This window comes from Nicotiana tomentosiformis, chromosome 10 (assembly GCF_000390325.3).
Source record: "Nicotiana tomentosiformis chromosome 10, ASM39032v3, whole genome shotgun sequence".
In the NCBI taxonomy this organism is placed as follows: Eukaryota; Viridiplantae; Streptophyta; class Magnoliopsida; order Solanales; family Solanaceae; genus Nicotiana; species Nicotiana tomentosiformis.
The window spans coordinates 26800016-26821378 of record NC_090821.1 but is presented as its reverse complement, the minus strand read 5'-3'; the positions used below and the strand labels follow the sequence as shown (position 1 = coordinate 26821378).

The window sequence follows — 21363 nt, the reverse complement described above, 5'->3', positions numbered from 1 at the left end:
GCGGTGTTTAGTGGCAGGGTTATTTCACACTTTGTGGTCTTTCACGCCATGTTAAACCCATTCAATACTCGTATTGTCGGTACGATTTAGTCCAATAATCCCAATGGCTCTACGACCCTCCACTGGATGATGTTGGCCGAGCTACATGGATCAATTAGCACACGTTTAACTCGAGATTTATTGATAAGTATGAATATTACCAGTGCATCGTTGTGAGGTTGGATGACACCTTCGGCATCCTCGCCGCTGAATGATATGGACCCTTTCGGGATGTAATCCCGAGTGCATTTTTCCCTTGTGATAGAAACTTTGGTGCATTTTATCATTGGCCCTTGTGGGACATACACTCCCCCAATAATCATGTTGATCATATGTTGAGGCTCTTCCTGCTTAATTTGCTTGTTGGCGTCCATGTTTTTGAAATGATTTTTGGCCCGCTTACTTAGGAATTCCCAAAGGTGCCCATTGTTGAATAGTCGAGCCACTTATTCCCTTAGCTGCCGACAATCTTCGGTCATGTAACCGTGAATACCATGGTATTTATGCACCAAGTTGCGATCCCTCTTTACGGGATCGAACTGAAGTGGCCTAGGCCATTTGATCTCCTAGATGTGACCAATGGCCGACATTATACTTGCAACATCCACGTTGAAGTTGTATTCCGGTAGTCTCGGTGCTTCCCTACCCCCGATTGATTTTTCAAAACCGCTCTTATTCATCAGACCCCGGTTGCTAGGTCCTTGATCACTTCTCCTGGCGTTCCTGGTTGGGTGGAAACCGGGTCTCTTTCCCCTTATGTCTGAGCTATATGGTTGATACAAATCTCGTACCGGCCTTGGCTTATGATCCATGATTCTTTTAGATTTGTCATTCGCTCTATTGAGGTAAACAAACCCTGAGGAGGCCCTCAGCTGGTAGTCCTCAACTCTTATCTTTGACTGATACCTGTTATGAACATCGGCCCAAGTAACCGCCGGGTACTCCACCAAGTTTTGCTTCAATTGTTGGGAAGCAATGGAACTTCGAGGGTTGATCCCTTGAGTGGCCTGAGCGGCCCAATCATCTGCAACCAATAACACGTCCAATCACTCCATCTGGAACCTCGACACGAACTCTCTAAGCATCTTGTTGTCTCTTTGCTTGACTTTGGAGAGCTCTGATTTCCTCTTCTCGACCTTGTTGGCGCTGACATGAGCTTTAACGAAGGCATCTACAAGCATAGCGAATAAATCAATAGAATTCGGGGGCAAGTTATGGTACTATATCATTGCCCCTTTGGATAAGGTTTCCCCAAACTTCTTCAACAATACCGACTCAATCTCTTCATCTTTTAGGTCGTTGCCTTTTATTGCGCACGTGTAGGAGGTAACATGCTTGTTTGGATCTGTGATTCCATTATATTTGGGAATATCAAGTATCCGAAATCTCTTCGGGATTGGCTTCAGTGCCACACTTGGGGGGAACGATTTCTGAATGAATTTTTTGTAATCCGGCCCTTTCAATATCTGAGGCACTCCAGGGATCTAATAGGCCCTCGGATTGTAAGTTTTCATATTCTTGTCATTTGCCTCTATCTTTTTCTCACCAGACTCCGCCCGTTTCGTTAAGGCTTTGAGCATTTTCATCACTTCGGAAGTTTCTCCGGGCCCGAACTCATCCGGTTCTGCAACAAACTGCTCATCCCTCCGAGCGTCTTCTCTAACCCCCTCGGGTTGGATCTTGTTATGAGCGTGATTTTGAGTCTACATCTGTGCTATTGCCACTTGCTGAGCTTGTAGCATTTCAAAAATCAATTGTTAAACTAACTCCATCACCTTCCCCTTTGGGTGCTTCTCGAGCCGGTGGTCGGGGTGCCTCGTGAATGCTATTTTCGGGATCAGTTAGCAGGTTCACGTTGATGGCAACTTGTGAGTTAGCGTCAACCGGGTCAGTGATTGGGACACCAATAAGATCAATAGGGGGTACGTCATTGCTTGGTACCACATTGATGTTTTCACCATGGTGGCCTGACTCAGCATCAACGTTCAAGTGAGTTGACTTAGAATTTGACATTTTTAGATTAACCTGAAATCAAACTTCAAAGAGCAAGTATAAAATAGAGTGTGTTATGGAGATTCATATTAAATCACAATCCTTAGCCCCACGTTAGGCGCCAAATTATTTACCCTTAAACTAAGTAACAATTGAATTTATACGTGGTTAAATGATATATGATTTAATTTAACACGAATGAACTATGAACAATAAATAATTGAATTAAAGAAAATCAGAGCGATCAAACCCAATGTAATGGATGAATAAGTCTAGCTTTGCAATAGACATTTGGAAATCGGTCCTTATTCGGCCCTCAGAACGAGCTCGATTACAACTGAATAAACAAGCAGATGAAGAACACTTTGAACAATAGCTAAAGAACAAAAATTAACTTTATTGCTTTGATATGTGTGTCAACAGTGGTCCCTAAAATATAAAAGTTCTCCCTTCATATTGTAGGGGAGTTTCAATCATAGTACAAGTCTAAATAAGGTAAAGATCTTTGGCTTCCAACAAACGTTATTACGCAGCTGATACAGGGCGAGATTTGCGCTGTAATACCCGGTGAATGGCAGATATTTCGGCCCCTCGTTTGTTCTGTCCAACTGCCTTTCTCTTAACCCCGGTTCTTCACTTTGCTCGACCTCAACGCTTGGCCATGTCTAGTCTCGGGCACACCATTCGACCTTCTTGGGTTCTGGTCTTTGGAAGCCCTCGGCACTACTCGAGCTCATATCGGGTCACATTGTCCTCTCGTTTCGTTACCGAAAAATAGAGGGTAACTTTTATCCCCAATTTTATCCGTACACAATTTAATTTGTAATCTAGCAGCAATGTTCATGTTAGACACTTCCAAGTAGGATATTTAAATTAATATGTTGGTGAAAAAGTACAAGTACGATTAAAAAACAATAAAGAAAAATAAAATTTCTTTAGATTGAGGTGCGGATATTTAACTCTATTTAAGGAGATTCAAGCACACTCCAGGAAATCTTCACTGGTCCAGCAGTAATACTTTGAATTGTTCCCTCCAGAATACAACAACACTACAATATCGTGTCACTCTGACAAATTCTAGAATAGTTGTTGAGTTCAAAAGCTCCACCTAAAAGAATACCTTCCCTCAACCAAAAATAATACTCACTTTTGTAGTGAATAAGTTAAAGACTTTCACCCTTTCTCACAGCTCTCCTTTTTCACAATACAACCTCATTATTTATGTACACACTAATGGGGTAGTAATGAACATGCATTGGTGGGTTGGTGGATGATTCAATAGGCAAGTAGTAGAGTAGATAATTGGTGAGTGCGTGAAAAAAATATGAAAGGTAAGACTTTAATATTAATACTTTTTTTAATATTAAAATGCTTCTCCAACAATTTATAGCAGGTATAGTTTTGTGAAGTGGAGGAGATACTATCATCCGATAATGCAGCACAAATGTCTCCCTTAATGTATGTGTCTAAATAATAAAATTTAAAATAACATGAATATATACCGCTTTAAAATATTATCATCACTTTAAGATTGAGAGTAAAAACCTTAAAAATCACCACAATCTTAAACTCAAATCTACATAAAAGGTTGAGTCAAATCCAGTTTACCTACTTAACCTTTATAGGTTAGGAAAGGATACCTCCCTCACCTTTTGAATGGGAAAGGCATTCTTTTTTCGGTCACGCTTTCTTCTTCTTCTTCTTCTTTTATGAAAAATATAACTCTTTATTTATTCTTGTGTATACGGTCGAAATAGATTTCATCTTTCGTACGGTTGATCGAGTACGAATGGTAAGCGACCGAAGTTAGACTTCAAGACGAGTTCCGAAGATAGTACAAACAAGCTTCGAGCTCCAAGACTGATCGAGGAATCGGCTCGGTATCATTATCGAGCCCATGACCAAATCGAATTGCAAAGCAATGTAAAAGTTGTTGGAGATGCACAGACCGATTGACACTCACCCCAAATATCGAACTCAAACCAAGGCCGAGGGCTCGACCCAATACCGAGCTCGAGCCAGTATTGAGCTCGCAGACAAGAGCCGTTGCAACCGCACTAGGGGAAAGAATCTTGCCGGGAATCGAGGAAGAGACAATTCATCATGGGTTCTCCAATATATCTTTTTTATTATAAATAAAGTAAGATCCCTCTACTATAAAGGGGGAATCCTTGTACGTACAAGAAAGGCACACATTGTAAGAAAAGACTACTTCTCCTATTGAAGAATAAATCTCTTGAGCTTGTTTTACTCAGCATACTCACTTTTCTTGTTCAATAATTTATCTCCCATTTTATATCCAAGAATCTAAACATTTCCACTTATACATACGATTTATGTCAAGCTATATCACATATCCTTAGAACTACTTATAAATTTAACTATATCTGATTTTTCAGGTAAATAGTTTGGCGCCCACCGTGGGGCTAAGGGTAACAGTGGTTGTTTGATACAAATCTGCAATACACACCAGTTTACAACTTCAAATCAGCAATGGCAAACCCTCGATTGATGGCCTTACTATCGACCATGAAGCCTGCCTTCAAGATGAAACCAACAAATTGATACCCAGGGACGGAAGGCTACTTAACGATGTCACTGAAGCTCGAGTCGAAGTACCTGAAATCCAAGTCGAAGTACCGCTAGACGTCAATTCTCAAGTGGCTCTTGAGGCGAACCAACGTTCCGAACCGGAAAAAAACATTCAGGGCGGTACTCGATCCATAGCTTGAGACACCCATAACGTGGAGGAGATCAAAGTCATCTTACGGACGATCTTCGAGATGTTACAAGCCCGGCAAATAGCGATAGCTCAGTTGCAGAGCCAAACTCAGGTACAAAGCAGGCCGGAGCCCAATCCGCTTTAAGAAATCACCCACAGAATGGAGCCAGCCATAGTGAATTCAAACGAGCAAGAATCGGGGACTACTCCCAAAATTACTAAATTAATCGAGGAACTCAAAAAACAAATCGAAGCTAACGATAAAAAAGTAGAAACATACAATTCCAGGGTCGATCAGATCCCGGGAGCTCCACCAATGATAAAAGGGTTGGATTCGAAAAAATTCATACAAAAGCCTTTTCCCTCGAGTGCAGCCCCAAAACCAATCCCCAAAAAATTCCGTATGCCCGAAATTCCCAAATATAAAAGTACGACCGATCCCAACGATAACATCACCTCTTACATGTGTGCCATCAAGGGTAACGATTTGGAAGACGATGAGATCGAATCCGTGTTATTGAAACAATTCGGAGAGACCCTCTCAAAGGGAGCGATGATTTGGTATCATAATCTGCCACTAAATTCAATTGATTCTTTTGCCATATTAGCGGATTTGTTTGTAAAGGCACATGCTAGTGCCATAAAGGTTGCAACAAGAAAATCGGACCTCTTCAAAGTAAAACAAAGGGGTAATGAAATGCTGAGGGAGTTCGTGTCCCGATTTCAAATAGAATGCATGGAATTGCCACCTGTCACAGACGACCGGGCCGTCCAAGCTTTCACCCAAGGGTTGAATGAGCAAAGTTCAATAGCATCACGTCGACTGAAGTAAAATTTGACCGAGTATCCATCGATAACTTGGGCGGATGTACACAACCGATATCAGTCAAAAATTAGGGTTGAAGACGACCAGTTAGGAGCTCCTTCGGGATCCATGCATCAGAACATGACAACTATAAAAAACCAAAGGGACATCGACAAAGAGAAAAGGCCAAACAGAGACCGATATCAACCGTACGTCGTAGATCGAATGAACCACAGTTCGACGCGCAATGCCGCTCGGAACAATTGACGGAGTGATCAAGGACAAAATTCTCGTGGGCTTATGAGCAAGAGTGGATTTGATAAATATGCTGATCCTATAGAGGCATCTCGGCTATCGGAGTACAATTTTAGCATCGACACATCGGGTATTATATCGGCGATCGGAAGAATTAAAGATACTAGGTGGCCCAGACCCAAGCAAACTGACCATTCCCAAAGGAACCCGAATCCGATGTGCAAATATCATGGTATGCATGGCCACAGGACCAAGGATTGCAGAAAATTAAGAGAAGAGGTAGCCCATCTATTCAATGAGGGCCACCTTCGAGAGTTCCTCAGTGACCAAGCCAAGAATCACTTCGGAGAAAAGGACGCCAGCAAAAATGATAAACAAGAGGAACCTCTGCATATCATTCATATGATCATCGTTGGGGTCGATACTCCACAGGGACCCGTGCTCAAATACGGCAAGATACCGGCCACAGGGGAAAAATAAACTCGAGGCTATGTACCCGAGGGCACTTTATCATTCAGAATTGAAGAAGTCGAGGGCATCTCTCAACCTCACAACGACGCTCTGGTAATTTCTATCCTATTAAATAAAGTTCAAGTTAAGCGTGTCTTAGTGGATTCAGGTAGCTCTGCGAATATCATCTGATCTTGGGTAGTGGAGAAGCTCGGTTTACAGAATCAAGTCGTGCCCGCAGCTTGGGTCTTAAACGGCTTCATTATGGCCAGTGAAACAACTAAAGGGGAAATTATTCTGCCCGTAAATGTGGCTAGAACCATCCAAAACACCAAGTTCCACGTAATCCAAGGCGATATGAGGTACGATGCCCTACTCGGAAGACCATGGATCCATAATATGAGGGCAGTGCCTTTGACTCTACACCAAATAATGAAATTCCCTACATCGGACGGTGTGAAGACAGTATACGAGGAGCAACATGCTGTGAAGGAAATGTTTGCGGTCGATGAGATTACACCGATACTAACGTTATCATCCTCAGAAAGGTCGAGCAAAAAAGATACGCGAGAAACCAAATAGCAATCACAGCAACCAGCCTCGACCGAACCGGTGAAGCAGGAAATAAAAGATGACGACGAAGAGTTTCCGACACCTCGAGCTTTCATCGTCCCTGACGACTCCGACGTCACCAAGTCGACGATCAAAGAGCTAGAGCAGGTTATATAATCAAACGTCTGCCTGAGAGAAAGGTATACCTGGGAACGGGGTTGACCCCCGAACTCAGGAAAAACCTTATTCAATTTCATATTGGTAACATAGATTGTTTTGCTTGGTCCCATTTAGACATGACAGGAATCCCACCATCGATAACAACGCACCAGCTAAGTTTGGACCCTAGGTTCAAACCGATGAAGCAAAAAAAGAAAATCTCAATCCTAGGTAAAACATGCATTTGTAAGAGATGAGGTAACTAAACTTCTCAAAATAGGGTCAATTCGGGAAGTAAAATATCCCGAATGGTTAGCCAATGTGGTTGTAGTCCCCAAAAGGGGGAACAAACTTAGAATGTGTGTAGATTATAATGATCTAAACAAAGCATGCCCCAAAGATTCTTTTCCACTGCCTAGCATCGATCTCTTGATCGATGCCACAGCCGGCCACGAGATCCTCACTTTTTTCGACACCTATTCCGAGTACAATCAAATTAGCATGAACCCGGAGGACCAAGAAAAAACTTCATTTGTCACTAAGTATGGAACCTAATTGCTATAATGTATTGCCATTCGAGCTAAACAACGCAGGGGCTACGTACCAATGCCTAGTGAATAAAATCTTCGTAGAACAAATAGGTAAATCGATGGAAGTTAACATTGATGACATGCTAGTTAAGTCCCTGCGTGCAGAGGACCATTTGACTTATTTGCAGGAAACGTTCAACGTTTTAAGGAAATACAACATGAAGCTCAACCCCGAGAAATGTGCTTTCGGGGTTGGATCGGGCAAGTTCCTTGGGTTCATGGTGTCGGATCGGGGGATCGAGATCAACCCCGACAAAATCAAAGCAATCGAAGACATCACCGTCGTGAATAGTGTGAAAGCAGTGCAAAGGCTAACCGGACGGATAGCTGCCTTATGCCGATTCATTTCAAGGTCGTCAGATCGAAGCCACAAATTTTCTCTCTACTAAAAAAAAAGAACGATTTAACCTGGACCCCAGAATGCCAATAGGCACTAGAACAACTGAAGCGGTACCTATCGATCCCACCATTACTTCACACTCCGAAGCTAGATGAGAGGCTTTATTTATACTTAGTGGTATCGGAAATCGCGGTAAGTGGTGTCCTAGTTCGAGAAGAGCAAGGTACGCAGTTTCCTATTTATTATGTAAGTCGGACTTTAGGAGAGGCAGAGACTAGATACCCACACTTAGATAAATTGTCGCTTGCTTTGATAAGCGCCTCTAGAAAGTTAAGACCATACTTTCAATGTCACCCCGTATGCGTTCTAACAACTTTCCCACTTTGAAACACTTTGCACAAGCCCAAACTATCGGGCCAACTGGCCAAATGGGTTGTCGAATTCAGTGGGTACGATATTGAATATCAGCCTCGAACGGCCATCAAGTCTCAAATCTTAGCAGACTTCGTGGCCGATTTCACACCAACCCTCGTACCCAAAGTTAAAAAGGAACTCTTGTTAAAATCAGGTACATCGTCGGGGGTTTGGACCCTCTACACAGATGGTGCTTCAAATATGAAGGGATCCGGGCTTGGCATCGTATTAAAACCTCCCACAGGTGGCATTATTAGGCATTCCATCAAAACTACTAGATTAACTAACAATAAGGCTGAGTATGAGGCCATGATTATAGGTATCGAACTAGCTAAGAGCTTGGGAGCAGAAGTCATTGAAGCCAAATGTGACTCTTTGCTAGTGGTGAACCAAGTGAACAAAACTTTCGAAGTTCGAGAAGATAGGATGCAGAGGTATTTGGACAAACTACAGGTAACTCTACACCGTTTCAAAGAATGGACCCTACAACATGTGCCTCCAGAACAAAGCAGTGAGGCCGACGCACTCGCAAATCAGGGATCATCGGTCGAAGAAGATAAGATCGACTCGGGGACTGTCGTTCAACTTTCGAGATCTAAAATCGAGGGAGGGAATGCCGAGATAAATTTCACAAGCTTAACCTGGGATTGGAGGACTAAGTATATTGAATACTTAAATAACGGAAAACTCCCATTGAACTCTAAAAAATTGAGGGTTCTACGAACCAAGGTTGCTCGATTCACATTGGTTGAAGATGGAACATTGTACAGAAGGACGTTCGACGGACCACTGGCAGTATGCTTGGGATCAGGGGACACCGATTATGTTTTACGAGAGGTCCATGAGGGCACCTGTGGAAACCACTCCGGCGCCGAACCACTAATTCGCAAAATCATCAGAGCAGGATACTACTGGGATAGCATGGAAAATGACACTAAGGAGTTCGTTCGTAAATGCGATAAATGTCAAAGGTTTGCACCAATGATCCATCAACCTGGAGAGCAGCTTCATTCAGTCATTTCTCCATGACCATTCATGAAATGGGGAATGGATATCGTCGGCCCTCTACCATCGGCCCCAGGTAAAGCTAAATTCATTTTGTTTATGACTGACTATTTCTCTAAATGGGTTGAAGCACAGGCGTTCGAAAAAGTAAGAGAGAAAAAGGTTATAGATTTCATCTGGGATCACATCGTGTGTAGATTTGGTATACCAGCAGAAATAACATGTGACAATGGTAAGCAATTTATCGGCGATAAAGTGATAAAATTTCTCGAAGATTATAAAATAAAAAGGATACTGTCAACACCATATCATCCTAGTGGGAACGGACAGGCCGAATCAACGAACAAGATTATCATCCAAAACATAAAGAAAAGATTGAACAAAGATAAAGGAAAGTGGAGAGAGATTTTGCCCGAAGTCCTTTGGGCATATCAGACAACATCTAAATCCAGTAAAGGAGCGACTCCATTTTCCTTAGTGTATGGCACCGAAGCTTTAATTTCGGTCGAAGTCGGGGAACCAAGCGCAAGGTTCCAACATACATCGGAAGAATCAAACTACGAGGCAATGAATACTAGCCTCGAGTTATTAGATGAAAAACAAGAAGCGGCACTGGTTCGAATGGCTGCACAAAAATAGAGAATCGAAAGGTACTACAATAGAAGAACCAACCTCTGCCATTTTAAGACCGCGGACTTGGTCCTAAGGAAGGTCACCGTCAACACTTAAGATCCTAATGAAGGGAAGCTCGGCCCAAATTGGGAAGGACCCTATCAAGTCCTCAATACAATCGGGAAAGGGTCTTACAAACTTAGAGCAATGGATGGAAAGCCATTACCAAACAATTGGAACATATCGCTTCTCAAATGATATTATTGTTAAGGTATGATTTTCTCTTCTCTATCATCTATATACATATATTCGACACTAACTCATTGCAGGAATTCGACAAAAAACATCAAGACCTCTTGTTTCAAAGCACGCATTGTACTCTTTTTTCCCTTAATTCGGCTTTTATCCCAAATGGGTTTTTCCGGCAAAGTTTTTAATGAGGCAACAACTATGTGCTACCCGAGGACAAATCAATAGTATCTGAGGCTCCTTCATAATCAACCTCAAATACTGGGGGGCTACCACTCGAATAAATCAAGTTTGGCACAAGAAAGTTATTTTATATCAAATTCATGTTGAATAGTGTCTCGATAGAGAAAAGTGTAAGGGCCAAATGGTCAAAACGAACCATGCCCACATAGTTTTGCTCGAACTCTAGCAAAAGATATAATGACATATAAAGGAGAACTTCTTGTTTTTTCAGATATCTCACACTTGAAAAGATCTTCCTGCTTCATGATTCAAACATGCCTAAAGGCCAACCACCATCAAGAGAATTTTTTATACAAGCAATCATATAAAGCCTACGGGCTAAGATACTTTGAGTTCGAGTTCGAAACGATCACTCACTCAATTATTAAAGCCTAAGGGCTATCTTACTTCGAGTTCGAGTGATCACTCACTCATAAAAAGCCTATGGGCTAAGATACATTGAGTTCGAGTTCGAAACAATCTCTCACTCAATTATTAAATCCTAAGGGCTATCTTACTTCGAGTTCGAGCAATCGCTCACTCGGTCATAAAAAGCCTACGGGCTAAGATACTTTGAGTTCGTGTTCGAAACGATCACTCAATCAACAATTAAAGCCTAAGGGCTATCTCACTTCGAGTTCGAGCAATCGCTCACTCGGTCGTAAAAAGCCTACGGGCTAAGATATTTTGAGTTCGAGTTCGAAACAATCACTCACTCAATTATTAAAGCCTAAGGGCTATCTTACTTCGAGTTCGAGCAATCGCTCACTCGCTCATAAAAAGCCTACGGGCTAAGATACTTTGAGTTCGAGTTCGAAACAATCACTCACTCAATTATTAAAGCCTAAGGGCTATCTTACTTCGAGTTCGAGCAATCGCTCATTCGGTCATAAAAAGCCTGCGGGCTAAGATACTTTGAGTTCGAGTTTGAAACAATCACTCACTCAATTTTTAAAGCCTAAGGGCTATCTTACTTCGAGTTCGAACAAGCACCTACTCGACCATTATGCCTACGGGCTACTTTACTTCGAGCTCGAAATGTTCACTCGACTACTAAGCCTATGGGCTACTTTATTTCGATTTCGAGCAAACACTCACTAGGACATAAAGGCTACGAAGGCCGAATTCAATGAAATCGCCTAAATCCTTATGAAAACATTCGCAAGGAATGAATGAAATCTTCACAAGGCAAGAAAGCAGAAGCAAGTCAGTAAAAGAAAAGGATATTAGTATAAATATACAAAAATTGCTTACATGAATAAATACAACATAGAAGCTAAGAGCTAGGCTTATGGGTTATCATCGTGAGCGGTCTCTTCTCCACTGGGCTCCCCCCCGCTATCGGACCCGCTCTTGCTACCATCATCATCGTCGTCGCCATCAGAAGCCAAGGCTTCAGCATCAACTTCGAGTTCTTTGGCCCTTTTTATCTCTTCAGCAAGATCGAAACCTCGAGCGTGTATCTCCTCGAGGGTCTCCCTCCGAGATCGACACTTAGCAAGTTCGGCAACCCAATGTACTCGAGTGTCGGCAGAATCCGCTGCCTCTCTTGCCTCTATTTGAGCAGCCTCAGCATCGGCTCGATACATAGCAATAGATTTATCTGCTATGACTTTTGATGACTCAATCTCTGCCTTGGCCTCAGCAAGCCTTGTTTCAAGCTCCTCGATCCTCTTGGCCTAAGCCGAACCTTTTTGCTTGACGCTTCAAAGCTGAACATCGACCGATGATAATTTGGCCAAGATAGTTTCTTTTTCTGCAGCCAGGCAGTCGATAGTCTCCTTCCACCGATCACATTCGGCCTTGATTTGATCGACTTCTTCCCGAAGCAACCCGATCTTTTCAACCTTTTGCTGCAGCTAAGATAACGAAGGGTAAGCTTCCACAGTTGGGTCAAACCCATACTCTAATTGAACAAGGCTCACCTGTTTATCTAGTTCGACCTCTTCTTCATGAGCCTTAGCCAAATCTGCTTGGAAGTCCCTTATAACCTCATCCTTTTGGCCGCAAAGAAGTCGCAGAGCATCTCTCTCCCCCGAGACCTTCTGAAGCTCGACCTCACACTGGCTGAGGTCGGTTCAAAACTTGCTAATGGCCTACACAGAAGGGAAAAAACACAAGTTAGGTTTAGAAAAGAACGAAGAAACTAAGCGCAGTAAAATTATTACCCGAGAAATGAAACGTTGGGCCTCTTCTAGGAGAAGAGAAACATTACTAATATCGGAGGCATCACCGACTCCAGTAAAGCAATCCCGAAAAGGATCCCCTACATTAGAGCCTCCGCCTATATCGGGGGTCTTTAATTCTCGAGCTTCCTTTAACGGCTTCTGAGAAAAGGTCAGAAGAGAAGGCGAATGACCCACTATCATGGTCCCGAGCGAATCGCTCGGGATGCTCTGATTGAGACTCGGAGTATCGGAACTGGCCCCGACCGGTGTAGCCGTCATCGGCTCAGAAGTTCTGGCGACCTCGATAGCTTTCGCGGATTGGACCACCAAAGCCAAAGCATCTTCTTCTTCTTCTCTCAGTCGTTGGACCGAGTCCATCGGAAGAGCGATTGCCTTCCTCCTCACCCTTTGAGTTTTGGGCTTGAGGTCCTCCTACCGAGAGATAGCTTTTTGCTTTTTATCTTTCCCCAGTTTCAGGACCGGGGACTTGGTTCCTTCCTCACCACTTGAAGGACTCAAAACGGCATCCTTGGTTACGCTTGTATGAAAGGAAGTCAATAACTAATGGAGCATAAAAAATGTTTCGAAAAACATGAGAAGTGACCCTTACCGTGATTCTTGGCCTCCCATCTACCCTTCGCCAAATCACGCCAAGCGCGTTCGGCATAAGAGGAAGTCGAGGCTAACTTCCGAATCCAATCCTCGAGGTCAGGTATCGCTTGTGGCATCCAAGGGAAAGCTGTATATCAGAGGGAGATATCAGATAGAATCAGAGAAAGATACAAAAAGCAAAGCTTTATGAAAATCAGTTACGGTCGAAATTCCACTCCTCAGGGAACGGCATCTTCTCTTCCGGGATAAGGTCACGGGTCCTCACGCGAATATAACGGCCCATCCAACCCCGATCCTTGTCTTCGTCGATGCTTGACATTAAGGCTTTCATTACCCGACGATGGAGCCTAATTAGTCCGCAAAAGATTTGAGGTCGATACAATCGTATGAGGTGATTTAGAGTAAAATCTAGCCCCCCGGCCTTGTTGGAGAAGAAGCGAAGTAAGGTTACTATGCACCATAGAGAAGGATGAATTTGATCGAGGGTGACCTGATATCTTTTGCAAAAATCAATGATCACTGGGTCGACGGAACCCAACGCGAAGGGGTAAGTATAAACACTTAAAAATTCCTCCACATGAGTGATGACGCTCTCTTCGGGAGAGGGAATTTGCAACACAACCTCGGAACCCCAGTTGCAGTCTTTCCTCACAGCCTTTAGATGGCCCTCTATTATTGAGCACATGTACATCAACACATGCTCACATCGAACAAGAACCGACTAAGGATTTTCAACCTTAAAATCGATCTTTAGAGTACACGGGCCAGGAACATACTCGTGGGGAGGCGGCTCCACTGGCCCCTTGTCGCCGGATGGCCGTGAAGAGGAAGCTTTCTCCTTCTGAGGTATGATTTTTGAAGTTTTTGCCATTGATATAAGAGAAAGAAAAGTAAAGGAAGATGAAAGGTTGATGGTGCCAAACGCTGATGAAGGTGGCTCTACAAGCGGCGAAATAGAGGTAGAAAGAGTAAGAAAATTTGGGAGATTGAAGATATAAAAGTGGTAAATGATAAATGGAAGGGTTATTTATAGGTTTATACCGTGGCGGTTCAGTATCATCGGTGGCCGACCACCGTCTGACGTGCATTAAATACCTTGAAAGACTAAATCGACGGGACAACCATCACATACATCATGATCGAGCCCAGTGAAAATGTCGGCTTATAATCCGATCGAGCCGTTGAGAATTATATCGCTTCTCACCACATTCTTCCTGAGAAACGAGGGGACTATCTGTATACGGTCGAAATAGATTTCGGCCTTCGTACGTTTGATCGAGTTCGAATGGTAAGCGACCGAAGTGAGACTTCGAGAAGAGTTCCGAAGATAGTACAAACAAGATTCGAGCTCCAAGACTGATCGAGGAATCGACACGGTATCATTATCGAGCCCATGACCAAATCGAACCGCAAAGCAACGTGAAGGTTGTCGGAGACGCACAGACTTATTGACACTCACCCCAAATGTCGAACTCAAACCAAGGCCGAGGGCTCAACCCAATACCGAGCTCGAGCCAGTATCGAGCTCACAGACAAGAGCCGTTGCAACTACACTAGGGGAGAGAATCTTGGCAGGAATCGAGGAAGAGACAATTCATCAATGGTTCTCCACTATATATTTTTTATTATAAATAAAGTAAGATCCCTCTACTATAAAGGGGGAAATCCTTGTAAAAACAAGGGAGGCACACATTGTAAGAAAAGACTACTTCTCTTATTGAAGAATAAATCTCTTGAGCTTGTTTTACTCAGCATACTCACTCTTCTTGTTTAATAATTTATCTCTCATTTTATAGCCAAGAATCTAAATATTTCTACTTCTACGTACGATTTATGTCAAGTTATGTCACATATCCTTAGAACTACTTATAAATTTAACTATATCCAATTTTTCGGGTAAACATCTTGATTTTTTTACACATTAACGAATGATGATTAAATATTGAAGTGTGATTAAAATCCGTAGGACAATGTTCTGTGTTCTTACTCCTTCTAGATGAAAGCTAGCTTTCAATCATTCTTTACTAAAAACAAACAAGCGAAAGCAAATCTAAGAACCATAGGACACAATATCATTATATACCTAAACAAAAGCTGATAATTCGATACTTAACAAAACTTTAGGCCAACAAAGTGACACTAACAAAATATGCAGCAGCAAAAAATTATGTGATATAATAATGCCAATATAGTCGAAGAGTGAGAATCCCATATCATCATCACTTTCTTCTTTCTCTTCTCTTCCTCAGCTGTAGGTTCTTTTGTAGATAGCTGCTACACCACCAGAAGGAGCAAACATCCTTCATGACCGTGTAAATTCAATTGTACCAAAACAAACATGCCTTAAGTATGTACCAAAGATCTACAAATGCCACTGGAATTAATCATAGAACCAGTTGATCAATCACATATTGGACTATTAATCATCCAAAATTCTAGATGAAAAGTCAAGGACACTATCCCACTCACTATATGAGTTTCCTACGCTATTTTGCACAAGTTATCCAATTGCTGAAGCTTGAGATGAAACAAAACATCACCAAAAGGTGTTGATTGCATATGCAGTTGATACATCTCCATCTTGTTCTATTTGGTTGTGTATCATAAATCACAATATTATTTAATTTTAGACTTTGAATCTGTGATATCTAATTGAAGAAAAGCAACGATTTAGACTTTAGAGCACACTTTGATGGAACTTAAAGCAATCAAAGTTAGTTAATCAAATATTTGTTTCGTCTTATTCAAATCCTATGTTGCTGCCTGCCGTAAGTTTATTTTATTTTTCTTGGTAGTAGATGAGTAGAAGTGTAGAATCCAAACTTCTAAGGATTATTTAACATAAAGAAGGATGCTCTTCTAGACTTAGTATTTAACTTGGATTTCTACTATCAAATTGTTCTTGCATTCCTGCTAGAGAGGAAGCTTTCTCATTTAATTTATTTCTTACTTCGTGACTGAGAGCATATAACATGAGGTGGAATGAACTTTATTTTACAGGAAAGTGGTCCTAATATTTGTGATTGAGATGGATAAATTTGTCATGAGGTTGGATCGTTCTCAACCAAGTCCATCCTTGAGCCAGGTGAATGCCAATCTTTCTCATCTAATAGATGAACTCAATTTGGAATCACTTGAACCCGATTCAGGTGAAATAATACCAATTGCTGACTATAACCCTTGAATACGAGATGAAGTGAGAAGACAATATATTCAAAAAGGGCCTTGTCAACCTTTCGAGCATCAATTTCCCAGAACTAAAATAGGAGGGAGAATGCGTCAATTTATTCCAAGTTGGTTCAAGGTTAATTTTCTAGATAGTTGGAATATAGAGTGAAGAAATAAGCGGCATATTGCCTATGCTGTTATTTATTCAAAAATTAATTTATTCATGGAAGCGAGGGTGAATTCTATACAAAGAATGGTTTTAGGGCTTGGAATAAGGGTCTTGAAAGATTGCGTCTATATGTTGGTGATGTTAATAGTGTCCATGATAAATATTTAAAAAATTATATTATCAATGCTTGTGCAAAAGAAATATTGAAAGTTATAATTGGAGACTTAAATGGAGATTACTTTGGTATATTGGTTGATGAATCCAAACATATCTCACACAAAGAATAAGTGGCGCTTGTTTTGCGTTACGTTGATAAGAATGGTGAAGTTGTAGAGCGATTTGTTGGTCTTGTCCATGTTAGCGATACATCGGCATCATCATTGAAGGAAGCAATATATTCTTTACTTTTAGAGCACTCACTAAGTCCATCTAAAATACGTGGACAAGGTTATGATGGGGCTAGTAATATGAGGGGAGAGATAAATGGTCTTAAGACTTTGATTATGAAAGATAGTCCATCAGCATATTACATTCATTGTTTTGCTCATCAATTGCAATTAATACTTGTAGCTATTGCTAAAAAGTATTTGGATGTTGAAGATTTCTTTTGTCATGTTACTTATATGTTGAATGTTATTGGAGGATCTTTTAAGCGTAGAGATTCGCTTCGTCTTCTTCAAGCTGAAAAGTTGGAGCAATTACTTGAGTCCGGTGAAGTTCATACTGGACAAGGATTAAATCAAGAATGGGGGCTTCAAGGACCAGATGATAATCGTTGGGGATCACATTTCAAAACATTAGATAACTTTATTGTTCTTTTCTTATCTATTGTCCGTGTGCTTGAAGTGATTAAATATGAAGGTTCTACCTCAAATGATAGAAATCAAGCTAAGTATCTTCTAAGTGAGATTAAAACATTCAAATTTATTTTTATGCTACACTTGATGTTGAAAGTGTTGGCATTGTCAAATGAGTTGAGCAAGACCTTACAAAAAAGGGATCAAGATATTATTAATGTTGTGGAGTTTCTTAACATTACAAAGAAAAGATTGCAAGATATGAGAGAAAGTGAATGCGAATCTTTGTTGGAGTGTGCTTCCTCATTTTGTGTTATGCATGATATTTTGATTCCCAAGATGAATGAGTTTTATTTTCCCAAAAAGTCAAAGCGGAATTCTTCTAGTATTTGTTATTCACACCACTTGCGTGTCCAAATATTTTGTGCTGTGATTGATGTGCAACTTCAAGAGCTTAATGACCGTTTTGATGTAGTGAGTAGTAATTTGATTCTCGGGATGGCTAGGTTAAATCCAGTCAATTCTTTTGCTAATTATGATAAAGGTAGAATAATGACTTTAGCAAAGTGTTATCCAAATGAGTTTGATGAAGTACAAATTCGGGATTTGAGTTATCAACTCGATACTTTTATAATTCATATGCGATGTGGTAATGCCAAGTTCTCCAACTTGCAAGGAATTAGTGATTTGGCAAAAGCATTGGTTGAGATAAATCTTGTGGAGACTTATTCATATATTTACTTACTTTTGAAGTTGACTCTGATTTTACCTGTTGCTACCCCAACTGTGGAGAGAGCATTTTTATCTATGAAGCAAATAAAGAATGATGAGCGGAATAGCATGGGTGATCAATATTTAAATGATTGTTTAGTTTGTTACATAGAGCGGGATGTATTTACAAATGTAAGTAATGATGTTATTATTGACCGTTTTCAGAATATGAAAATTCGTTGAGGACAATTGTAAAGGAATGATGTATATTTATGATATTAGTAGTATTTTGGGAAATTTTATGCTTTGCGCCAAGTTGAAATTTTTGGACCAACTTGTCACCCGGAACCTTCGAATCCTGGATCCGCCTCTGGTGCTCGGAGTACTCCTTTAGCTAGGTCTACTGCTAGATTTCTCCTAAAACCAAAGCAAACGAGTAAATATTTATTTTGTTATATGTCTGATTATAAAAAAAGATATTAAATTTTGATAGCATTCACATAACAACCTTTGTTCAGCAGGCAACTGAGGAAGAACATTCCGAACAGCACAATCAAGGTATCCAGCAGCCTTAGGGAAAATATCAACAGAAGATCGCATGCTTTCTGTTGGATGTGAAAAGAAAAAAAAGAATAGGAGTAAGAAGTCCATTTGAAGACACAATAGAAGAGAGAGATGCCCGAAGAGAAGTTTCAGAGGCTTAAACGAGAAACAAGTGCTATGAATCCACAATAACCCATTAATTTATAGTATTTGCACATACTGAATCGGCAAAAGTAACTTAGCCCACCTTCTGATACCTTTGGCTGGTAACTATCGATAGATGTTCTGGGAAGGAGCAGTAAGTTAGCTTGCGATAACGACAGCGTTGCCATCAAGTGCAAAACAGATAAGACTTCATACCAAGCACTAAAAATTGCAGTTTCCTGAATAATTGCAAATTTATAGTGTATACGGTCAAATTCGAGTTTGCCCTCCGTGTAAATTGATCGAGATTGGAACATGATAAACCGAGGGTCGTCATTGTAACATCGGGATAAGAAGTGAAGTCAGGTTATCAAGCTAAAGGTTCAGGGACCCATCAATATTGAGCTCGAGTCAATATCGAGCTCGAATCAATATCGAGCTGTGATAGGAAGCAGTGTTATCGAGCTCAAAAGCCAGGGCTCAAGAGCCAGAGACAGATCAGTACCGAACCCAGTCAGTATCGAGCTCGAATCAATATCGAGCTCGAGATCCAGAGATCGACCGATGCCAGGACCGACCAAGATCGACCTTAGAGACAAAGAGCCGTTGCACCCGCACTTAGGAGAGAATCTCGGCAGGAAGTAAGGAAAAGTTAATTAATTAATCTATCATGGGATCTCCTCTATTTATTTTTAATAATATCCAAAGTAGGCTCTTACCCTATATAAAGAAGTGGCTATTATTTCTATAAGGGAGGTCATGAACATCAAGAAAAGAAAACAGTGATACGCTCACAAAGATTATTATATTGATATATAGTTGAGATTATCCTTTTTTGAGTTGAGACACTTATTCATCTTGCTTGTTTGTAAATTATTCTCGACTCAATTTAGTTCGTATTTCATTCCTTTATACAGTCAATATTCGATATATTTCTACTTACTTTTCCGATTTGTACCAAGTTATACTACATATCCTTAAAATTACGTATAAATTCAACTCTATTCGTTTTTTGGGTAAACATATGGAAAGACAGCTCTCCTCTTGGCCAAGATATATCGTTCGAATGCAAACGAATAGAAAAGTCTATTCTAATCTGACCTCTGCATCGTCCTCTTGATTGATCCAAATAAATTGCACTTTATGTTGTAATGGGCTCCCTTCAAATACAAACTTCTCAAAATTAAAATCAACACTGTATAAATGCTACTTCTTCAGATGGCAGCCCAAATTCATACCATCTTTAACTAGCCCCAAAAGAACAGGCAAATAATCTTCAAGAGCTTGTAATAGATTTCCTATTGTTGAACCTCCTGAAATAAACAGCTGCTGATGCATCAACATAAACCAAACCAAGACAAAAGTGATAAAAGCACGCTTCAGCTTTCTTTAGCAGGCAAATTACCATGCTGAGTAAAAGTTTTCCTTCTTGTCCTTGTAATTGTCGGAGCTTCTTGCCCTGCCATAACCACTATTCTGGTTCTCAGAGCAGAAAGGCGCTCCACTAGGCTTTTTGACAAGTGGTCACGAAGAGCCAAAGAGAAATCAACCGCCATAGGAATACGTAATCCAGGAACAAATACAGCTACCTCTCCAATATTTCCTGGGCGCCTTCTATTGCCACCACTCTCTTGTGGCGTCGACACAAAGCATCCCTTATCCTAAAATTTTTCTTCTACTGCCAGTGCTAACTATCATAAATTACTAATGATCAAATATACAATAATTATGTCTTAAAAACAAATAACATCTCTTTTGAATGTGTATCTAGGCAAAAGTTTTAATAGCTACCACAAGAAAAAATTGGAAGATTGAACTAAGAACAAGTCATAAAGTGAGAATCCCAATAAATGAGGAACGGCTCAACAAGATCAGACCGACCTGACCGAGCAGGTAATGGTAATCTTAAAACCCCATGGGCTCGATTCTGGAACGGTGGCTAATATTTTGATCTCACAGCTACATCAGAAGCTTGAAGTTATTAGGAAGCTTCGTGAGGAGGTCGATATAATAAGGGCGGAGACCTTGGGATGGAAAGATGGCATGGACCGTCTTGCCGCAGAAAAAGAAACTGCTCGAGCCCAATTATCATCGGCCGAAAACCAACTTCAAAGCATGAAGGAGAAAAGCTCGGTTCAAGCAAGAAGAATCAAGGAGATCGAGGCTCGGTTAGCCTCCGAACTTGCCAAAGCCAAATCTGACGCTGAAAAGGCAAAGGCCGATGCGGATGCATTCGTGGCAGTTTATCGGGCCGATGCTGAAGCTGCTTAGGTACAAGCAAGAGAGGAAGCCGAGACCGCCAATACTCGAGCACATTGGGTTGCTGAACTTGCTAAATTCCGATCTCGGAGGGAGACCCTCGAGGAGATCTATGCTTGAGGTTTTGATCTCACCGAAGAGATAAAAAGGGCTAAAGAGCTTGAAGTCGATGTTGAAGCCTTGGCTTCCGATGATGATGGTGATGATGATGATGATGTCGATGATGGGAGCAAGAGTGGGTCCGAGAACGGGGAGGAGCCCGATGGAGAAGAGACTGCCCCCGTAGATAACCAAGAAACTTAGCCCTTAGTTTCTATTTTGGTATTTTGTGTAGGGTCTTGTTCGAACATTGTAAACATCCTTGTATATACATAAAGATCTTTTCT

At 41.1% G+C, this 21363-nt stretch overlaps 2 protein-coding genes across 2 annotated transcripts; one reads left to right on the top strand and one right to left on the bottom strand.

Annotated features, from left to right (window-relative positions):
* The first annotated feature begins 9280 nt into the window (after positions 1 to 9280).
* Positions 9281 to 18274, top strand: LOC104088443 (uncharacterized). The gene is made up of 3 exons (XM_033654028.2): positions 9281 to 9399; positions 16187 to 16335; positions 16857 to 18274. Exons 1-3 carry the CDS (start codon positions 9281 to 9283, stop codon positions 18272 to 18274), a joined length of 1686 nt encoding a protein of 561 aa, XP_033509919.2.
* Positions 18213 to 20547, bottom strand: LOC104088442 (uncharacterized). Its single transcript, XM_070187758.1, has 5 exons — positions 20124 to 20547; positions 19957 to 20031; positions 19820 to 19878; positions 18540 to 18636; positions 18213 to 18448 (listed from the first exon to the last, which is right to left on the bottom strand). The coding sequence occupies exons 1-5, from the start codon at positions 20272 to 20274 to the stop codon at positions 18438 to 18440; spliced, it is 393 nt and encodes a 130-aa protein (XP_070043859.1). The 5' UTR covers positions 20275 to 20547; the 3' UTR covers positions 18213 to 18437.
* Between the last annotated feature and the right edge of the window lie 816 nt (positions 20548 to 21363).